At 32.6% G+C, this 10,000-nt stretch overlaps 1 protein-coding gene across 1 annotated transcript; it reads right to left on the minus strand.

Annotated features, from left to right (window-relative positions):
• Window positions 1-4,779: 4,779 nt before the first annotated feature.
• LOC130796827 (ETHYLENE INSENSITIVE 3-like 3 protein) lies at window positions 4,780-9,682 on the minus strand. Its single transcript, XM_057659228.1, has 3 exons — window positions 9,301-9,682; window positions 6,961-8,797; window positions 4,780-5,737 (listed from the first exon to the last, which is right to left on the minus strand). The coding sequence occupies exons 1-2, from the start codon at window positions 9,333-9,335 to the stop codon at window positions 6,994-6,996; spliced, it is 1,839 nt and encodes a 612-aa protein (XP_057515211.1). The 5' UTR covers window positions 9,336-9,682; the 3' UTR covers window positions 4,780-5,737; window positions 6,961-6,993.
• Window positions 9,683-10,000: the final 318 nt, after the last annotated feature.

Below are 10,000 nucleotides of genomic sequence, written 5' to 3' on the forward strand. Positions count from 1 at the left end.
AATAATGAAATAACTCACCAATGGTTGCAACAAGGAAGAACATGAGACAAATTGCGAGCAAGGTGAAATGAGTAGACTTCGCCATTTCTTTTTACCTTTTTTTTTTTTGAATTTCGAATTAAATTTGTATTACTAATTATGTAGTGTGAGGAATCGGGGTGATTTGTCCACAGTATTTATAGTGCAATTTTGTACATTTTTAATTAGTTTATTTATATATTGATCCACAAAGTATTGTGTACATTGAGCTGTCGATCATTACACGCTTTGTACGACTAGTCACTAGTATATAATTTTAAGAAAAAAGTTTTGCATAGATTTAGTCTACATTATAATAGTATGTATTAATCTTAAAATTTAAAAGTATTGAAAAAATAAATATTTTTGTTTGGTAAGTATAATTATTTACAATTATTATTGAGAAATACTTGCTATTATTAAATTGGTCCACCTAAAATAAAGTGGATTAAGTTTATACTAGACTTTTACATATTGAATACCATAAGCAATACCAATTAAATAAAATTCTTTTATATCAATAATAGGAAATTGAAAATTATTCTGAATAATCCTACACATTGACCATTTGTTGTGAATAATCTCAAGTAATGATTATTTCTAAATAATTCAACTTTTATATATTTTTTGCTGACAACATCTTTTGCCACATTTAAACCGACTATTATAGATACCTACTAACTGTTACAACAAATAGACAATATATGAAATTATTCGGGACAATCGTTCCATATTAATAAGTGCTTTTTGTTCTTAATAAAGGAGCAAACTGAGTAAGTTAGAGAACTAACGAGCAATGTCAAGGATTAAGATTAATATATAATCAATTAGTTAATAGCTAGTCTTCTTTTAACCTGGATTATCATTAACTATAATCAGCCCTTTTTGAACTTATTACATGAATAAATCATATATATCATAAGCTCATATCAGATAAGCTCGTGTTTTAACATATATGGTTATCTAAACTTATTAATCCTTATCATAATTTATTAACCTGATGAAAGATTTCTTTATTTTTTAGCTCCCTGATGAATTTTTCTCACATAGTAGGCTTTTGTAGTATTACTAAGCTTGAATTTATAAACCCTAATTAAAATGTTATATATTAACCCTACAAAAGCCTACTATGTGAGAGAAATTCACCTTAATTATTAGACTTTAGTAGCCTTTATTTAAACTTATTTTATTTCATTAAATAATCAAGTCCTGTAAAATATAGCATTATTTAGCACCGTTTATTAATCTATAATAATACTACCACTTCTTTGGTTGTCGATATTAAATGGTAAGAATAGTAATAAAAAAATTAGTATTTTAGAAAAAAATCTCTTGATAAGTTTAATAATCATACTTATTTTACTTTAATTATGTTATTTTCTTTACAAAATTTATTTTAATGCATTACTATTTGCAGATGTGCCTGATAATGAAAAATTGCGACAAAAGCTTAGTATTTAGTTATGATCAAAGTATCATTATGAGGATGACATTATACATTTTATAAAAATTTACACTAAAAATTATTCTCACCATCACCATTTAAGATCAATAATCAAATGACTGTTATATCGATTTTGATTTTTATTAATCCATTTGATAATGAACAAGATAAACTTCCTATCTCCATCCAATTGTGTCATCATAAGAAGAAGTCAATTTCTAGACTTTTCATGGAAGAATTAAAATCATCATCATCCCATCCAATATATCCCGTCCATAGAAAACTAAGGTCAGGATCTAGGGAGGGAAAGACGGCCGCAACTCATACACATAAAGAAGAGCGCGACCAAAGGAGTCCTCCGGCTCAGAGAAGATAAAGAGACGTGGTTACACGTAAAAGATAATTTAGAGGCCTATAAAATAAAGTAGAACCACTACAAAAAAACAAAACATTGATAGAAAGAAAACGTTAAAAGTAGGAGGTTAAAAACACTAAAAAGTAAACTAAGAGGAAATCAGTTAACACAATTTTTTTCTTTTGTAAGCAACTTAATTAAGAAAAAGTCAGAGTTAATGAAGTTTGAATTGTACTTAAGTTGTACTTGTTCTACCTGAAAAGATAAGGAATAACTTCATGTTGAGCTAAGACATTCTAAAGTCTAAACTCACTTGGTCTTTAGTAAAATATATGTAGCTAGGACAAAGTAAAACAATTAAATTAGTTTTGTTGGTAATAAAAATATTATGTTTAATTAGTCAGATTACGAGTTAATTGCTGCTAGCTGTCGCTCATGCATATATTAATTCAAAGGTGAAATTCATCATCAATGAAAAAGACTACCTTATATTATTTCTTATATGTGTAAATATGTTTGACAATTATTTTTAGGATAAATTCTTGAAAACAATCCAATATATTATTTATTTGTTACGAAAATTTTATCTTTTGATTATTATCTAATAATTGAACCTTTATTATGTATTTGCTCTCAGCATATTCAGTGATCCAAACTATTACAATTCTACCCCTCCCGGACCAAGTAGGCTAGTTAGGAGCAAAAACATATTAAAAATGAGATTATTAAAAATAATTAATATACAAGATTATTATAACAGGCAATTTTTTCTTATTTTTAACTAATAAAGTTGAAAGGTAAGAAATGTTAAAACAAAATCAAGAGTTGACCTAAAGGTCTAAGACTTTAACTTTCACCCGAATTATAATAGAAATTTGATTATCACTATTTACACTACAAAATAATTCTTTCTCATTTTTGTACCGGTTTTCTACCTTTACCATAAAATAAACTATTAAAATGAAAGTGTCAAAAAAAAAGTTAATATGTGTTTAGTACTTACATAGTTAGTGCTTTGCATCATACCGAGTGTTGATAGAGTATATAACATCTTATGATTTTACGAGGCTTCAACTAGCCATTAGCTTAAGTAAATTAATGCAGTTGATTTCTTAATATGGTATTAAAAGTAAACGTTATGAAAAGTCACGGGTTTGAATTGATTCAGCTATCATCATTCAAGTGTAATATTTAGCCCTATGTATGAGGAGACATGTGTTGCATATGCATCCACACTTATAACCTAAAAAGCGCTCATACAAAAAAGCGTGATAGAATATATAACATATCTTGAGAGTTTAATCATCTAATTTGTTTGATTGATTCCTTAACCAGAATACTCGTATAAGTGTTGAATATTATAATGCAGGATAAAAGCCTGGTGCTTAGTTGGTATCGCTAAAGTTTAACTTCTTACTACGTGTCTTAGGCTAGGTTGCACTAAAACGGACACGGACACGGACACGACATGGGTACGGAAAAACACCAACTTAAAAATGGCGGACACGGGGACACGAAAATGGTAATATAATAAATATATCAAATTAAAGATAATTTTACAACCTTTCATTTGATATTTGTAAATAAATACTTTAAAAATATAAAAATCACATAAAATTTAAAAATCAAATTACAAACACATTAAAAAACCACAATTAAGAATTGAACTCTTAAGAAAAAATCACATTAAAAATTTAAAAAAAATTACATGAATTTCCAAAATTTCCTAATCAACCCAGAAACTCCAGCAATCAACCCATTCCTAAATTTCCAAAACTCTTAATCAAAGAATTACATGAATTCACAGTCATAACAAATTGCAAACAACCCAATTTAGAATTACATGAATTACATGAATTAACACTAATTATTTCCACTTGAAAGTCAACAAGATTAAGAATTTAAGATTAACACTAAGATTAAAGATTAGAACAAGATTAATATTAGGATTTAGGATAAAGAGAGAAAATACCTTAAACAAAATCAAAAATATCGATTTTAGGAGCAGCAGCAGCAACGCAACACCAAGTTCGAGTGTTCGTAATCGTCTGTGATGGAGGAGCAACCGGCAGTGGCGTGGTGTGGGAGTGCCGGAGCAACGGTGGAGGTGGAGGAAAAGTTGAGTAGAGTTTTTAGGGTTAGAGTGAAAGAGAAGGAATTGAGTGAGAGGGAAACAGTGAGTGACTGAGTTCGAGTGAGAAGAACTTCTCAGTTCTGTTCTTTTGTTTAAAATTAAAATTTTTTTTTTTTTAAAAAAAAACGTGTCCTTCACTCTTGCCGTGTCCCTTGCGTGTCCTTGCCGTGTCCGCGTGTACGGAAAAATATTAAAATATTGGACACTTCATTTGGTGTGTCGGACACGGATTTTCGCGTGTCCCTGTCCGACACATGTCCGACACGGGACACGTCTGTCAATTGGCGTGTCCGTGTATCAGAGGTCTTAGGCAATTGGTTCTGATCTTATGATGTGAGTTGGGCATAATTAATCTATAAGAGAAATAATTAGTAACACAAATGCACTTCGAGAGTACATTATGTTTATTGTGCATAAAGAATAAAAAAAAATTACCAAGAATATTAATAATTTAATATTTTATAATTTTTCTATAATAATTCCACCTATTAATTAACCATGAATAATTCCAATTTTAAGGAGTATTTTCCTAGAGTAAACTCGGTAACCGAATGATTTACCATAACAAGTTTTACTTTTTTTGGAAAAAAGATAAATTAAAATAAAATGTCAAAAAAGTTATAAAAATATTTGAAAAATTTTATGATTTTTTTATTATTCAAAATTTTTTATGTGAATTTTTAAAATTTTTCTCAAATTTTAAATTAATTTTTAATTTACTATTTTGGTGAATTACCTAAGTTTACTTTAGACAAATACTCTTAAAATTAAAATTATTCATGGTTAATTAATAGAATGGAAATAGCGGGATTATTATAAGAAAATTATGAAAAAGTTAGATTATTCTGAATATTTTTTTATAAGAAAAATATTCTCTTTAAAAGCCTTATGAATTATAAGGGGTCTATGCGAAGCTCCCTTGGGCATCTGGATCATGGGTCATGACTTCATGTTCTTGTGAAAATTCCTGAATTTTCTGGAGAATGGGTTTCAACTTTTGCGAGGAATCGCAACCTTAGTTTATTCATCTTCGTCAATTAATCTCAAGTACCCACATCGGACATTAATTAATTTAAAAAATTGTATAACAGTTGGACTCTTCAATTTCAAAATCTTGGATTTCTCTCATTGCATAGTCAAGTCAAATACTTTAAAATATCCATATCGAACATAAATGAACAAGTCCGAGTAATATAGGAGTATATTAAAACTCTCGCCACCATATTCTACCAAACCCCGACTTCAAGAAGGATATATACATAGTAGTGTACTACAAAATAGAAGCCTTCATAGGAGCGTAACACCGATAGGTAAGGTAACAATTATCTGAAATTACAACCATCCCTCCATTTGGAATCGACAGTTTACAATCCCGAAATTTTCAATCTTATGGGGTCGAGTACATGGACCAAAACAAATAAATATAAAGATACTATGGGATGAACAAGCAATGAACAAGATAAAAAGAATTTGACCCAGAGGCCAGAAAGCAGCAACTGCGTTTACTAAATTCAACTAATGCATGTAAGGTTTCGGTAAGGTATAGTTGACAAATTTATGATATTCAGATGGGTCTCATGAATAACCCATTAAAACAAAAGAGACTTCCACCAAAGTAAAAACCAGTCACAGTTATTCTATCCTTGTTTCGTTGTTGGGACTTTATAAATGAATGAAACTAATCTACCAACTTACAACATTAAGGACTAATCATGCTGATTACTATACAACCTACATATCCCACCTCCAAACCGCATCTTTTCGAAAATTTGAGCCAGAGTGTCACCTGGAAAAGAAACAAGTAGTCATAAGCATTAATGAATTCACGAAAATTGGAAGTACACCGAGAAGAGCTATGGAAACGAGTTAGTAATTAGCATATGCAACCTCTGTTGCGTAAATTCTTCACTATGTTTGGATAACGTTTTCGGAGGGAAGGGGAGGAAAGGGGAGATTGGTGTGTTTTCCTTTGAACTCTTTCCTATGTCGGAAGGATTTGCTTCGTTAACATTGTCCAGGAGTTCCTCCTTCCAATTAACTTCTCTACATTTCCCAACCTTCCTTTATGTATCCAAATGAGGGAAATGCAATTATCTTATCTAAACAAGTGTCAAACTAAAGTATCCTAATCCGACATAGTGTTTAACTTGTATCTATGTCAAAACCTTGACACTCGGACAAGGGTAAGACTAGGGGTGTTCAATAGGCCGGATAAGGGCAAGCTGGGCTTAAACAAATATGGTCCCGGTTGGATAAGGATCTTTAAACTTAATATGGGCTTTACATGGGCCGAGCTTTGAAAGCTCAATCCGGCCCTAACCGGCTATTTTTTATTACTAAAAATTATTATAATCTCCATTGATCAATTTATAATAATTAAATTGTAAAAACGTTAATAATCCTCATTGGCATTATTATTTATAATAATTAAATTATTCACCAATTATGCTATTAACAAAGACCCGTTTTAGAACCTTATTAAGACCTTTTACAGTCCGTTTCATTTTTATTATAGTAGAGCTCCTTTTTGGTTTGACCCTTTTCAACCCGGCCCTAACAAAACCCTTCTAAAAACGGGCCGGATAAGAGGCTTAAATGGAGGCCTAGCCCGAACACCTCTAGGTAGGGCATAAGGACACTTCAATTTGGTTCAAAATCTTGGAAGTTTTTCATTAAAAGGCAAATCAGACAATTGGACAAGTATAAGGGTCCGACATTAAGTATACAACTCAAGTAACATAATATTTTACCACTTTTATACATATTGAGGATTAGAAGTATATGGCAACGTATTTGTTTTTACCTTAGTATAATCAATAAAGTTATATTTCTCTTTTGTTTGGTAGGGTTAATTCCATTGATTATGTGCAGGAAGTAAAGTAGTTTTCATCCCCTATTTTGTGTACAAGATAAAAACAACAGGGAGACGAAAAAGAAGGTTCAGGTAACATCAAATGAGGAATTGAGAACCGTCGGAATATAATCAACAAGAAGTGGAGCATCACTTACAGTTAAAGTTGCGAAAAAAACCACCGCATTATTCTAAGCTCCACAGTATAGTAAAAAGTCGTCTTCATCAAGCGTTGGGCAATCATCAAGCGTAAAGCCTTCATTAATCCAAGGGAAATCAAATATATCATCTGTAATAGTATGGCCCGTAAATGGAGATTCATCAAATGATCTGTCAACAGAAAAATTTTGCAAGGAGCCTCCATTGATCTCATTTCCAATTGTGCTAAGTGCCGGAAGATGCATTCCAACAGCTTCCTGTCTTGACTGGGGTTCACTGACGGTATGTTGCAATCTTTGTTCATCATGTCTTTGCCCGTATTGAACTGAACCATTATAATAAGAATCACCATGTTGTAAATCAGTATTTTGAACCGTCGGATGATGAAAGTATTCGCCTCCTACAAACATATTCTGTTCAGGCATCATGTTGGGAGGACGAACATTAGAAAAGTGACTGAACTGACTATAATCTGACGTTGGAGGGTGGTATTGACCCAAGAGATCATTGTCTGTAGGCATCAAGGGATCAATAAATAAGCCATTCTCCTGCTGGTTATCATGCATCGGGAAACCATTTAAGTCTGCATTACTATGGTTCGCATCTGGGACAGGTGCTACAAGTTCATCGCCTAAATTGTTGTTCGTAGATGGTGCAGCCTGCGACTCACTAAGTGGCATCGCCATCAGCTGATCATCGTTAGACGGTTTGGTTTTCGGATCACTAGAACTTGCTTTCCCACGTGGTCGTTTTCTTTTAGTTTGTTTCTCAACCGGGGTCTTACTCCGCACAGAAGAATGTGCATTATTTAACGGTTCACCAATTGTTTCTGCATCACTTTGTTGGTTTTTCCTTCCATCTTTCGAAGAAACAGACCTCGCACCATCATCAATGCCATCAACATCATAATCACTATCACTACTAGCAGCAGGTTTCCTCTTTTCACCACGAGGGCCAGGTGGACTCCCTGTAACACCAGAAGCTCCAACTTCACTGCTTGGTTGCCGAATAAGGGACTCCTCCTGACTCAAAACCCCGAGCCAAATTGAACTTTCCTTAGCAGTCATCTTGTCTTGTAGGCATTTAGATTGTCTCACGAGTCTTCGTATCTTAGCAATATCAGGTGACATATGCTTGATTACAGCAGTCAAAACCCCAACTTTCCACATTTTCTTAAGATCATGCGGTTTCTTATACGGAGGGCTTTGACCCTTCGGTAAACCTAGTTTAGACCACCAAGTTTCATTGGCAGAAGGCCACCATGGTGGAGGAATACCCTTCTCGAGAGGATACTTCCTTTGCGGTGGATCACAATGTTGCATCAAAGATGACAAAAGCGACCCCAAAGTCGCATCTTGCAAGTCCTGAAGTGTGCTTTGTCCGTTTCCATTCCCATTATTAGCTCCCTCACTCATCGCCAAACACTCAGCATCATACTTAGCTATAGCAGCGGGCCCATTCTTATCAAATTTCACCTTCTCCTTCCACCACGCCCTTATATTATCGGATGAACCGCTAACAGGCTTGCCCTTTTCAGGAATTATCCCATACACAAAACCCCGAGCTTTGCAAACCTCCATCAACTTTAACATATACTTCAAAATCCCATCCTGAGCTCGGGACATTTTCTTCCTCCTCGCCTGATCACTCGTCTGCTTAGGCTTTTGCTTCTCAGCAGCCCGCTGAGCCTCAAGTTTCTCTCTCTCCTTAATCCGTTTAAGCTTAATTCGATCTTTCCACATTCGTTTTTCCAACTCCACCGGTTCAATCTCTTCCTCACTAACATCTTTCTCCGCAATGTTCCCACACCTTAGCTCATCAACCTCTATATCCGAACTACAATAGTTGCATAAAACCAAACAAAAACAACCAATCATAACTCCAACATTTAAGAAAGCTCAAACAAAACATCACTATAACAAATTCAGCAATTACATTCCTTGAACCAAACATATCCATCCGACATAATGTACTGAGTATAAAAACACCTAAACTCCATCAATTTATTTAAATAAATAATTTTACCCAATAAATTATGCTTAATAGAAACAAATATTTCCTCTTAAATAAATTCAATCACAAACATACACAACATTTAGTAGGAATGAAAGATTGGCAACAAGAAAGTAATTCCAAAAGCTCTATTCAACATATAATAATTGAACAAAAAATAAAACACTAAGCCCAATACAATTAGCAATTAATCATATTGATATGCAATTGCAAGAAAAACAGAAATAAGCACTAGAACTTTTAGCTAATCATACAATTAAATAAAATTCTCAAATCTTCACAATTAACATACAAAAGTTGAGATCTATAGAGATGAAAGTTCTTACTCGTAATCAGGACCAATCTCTTCAAGCTCAGCCATGAATACCCAGATTGAAATTCTTGATCTAGACTACTAATTTGACAAACCCTAATCAAATAACCCAGAAAAAATAGGTAAAGATCAAAACTTTGAATAAATTAGGGGTTTCAAGGGAAAAAGCTTGGTGGGGAAACTGGGATTTTGTTCTAAGAGGAAAAAGAAGGATGGAAAGCAAAGAGAATCAAATATGAAATGGAATTTTTTTAAAAAAAAAATTGAAAAAAAAGGGGAAAATTTGAGTGGTTTTTTGTTTAGGAGAAACAAAGGGGCAAAAAAAGGTAGAGTCAAGCTTGTCATGGATTAAGATCATCTGTGCCGCAAACCAAGATTGTTGGCGTACACCCTCCCAAACACATGCTATGAATCTAGACGGGTTTCTGTTCTTTTGTAATTATATTTTTTGGGAATTTATTTTGTATTATGTATTTACATATATGAATATTTCTTGTAATAAATTACTTCCTTTTATTCTAATTAATCAAAAAATTATCTTTGTTTTAAGGAACCACATTTAACAACATGAGAAGTAAGGAATAAAATGATAATATAATGACAATTATGTAAATAATTGCATCCCACGAAATATAAATAAAGAAAAAAAATTATTATATGAGATGAAAAAATAAAACATTTGATCTGAACACGACAACAGTGGAAATAAGAGA

This window comes from Amaranthus tricolor, chromosome 12 (genome assembly GCF_026212465.1).
Source record: "Amaranthus tricolor cultivar Red isolate AtriRed21 chromosome 12, ASM2621246v1, whole genome shotgun sequence".
NCBI lineage: Eukaryota > Viridiplantae > Streptophyta > Magnoliopsida > Caryophyllales > Amaranthaceae > Amaranthus > Amaranthus tricolor.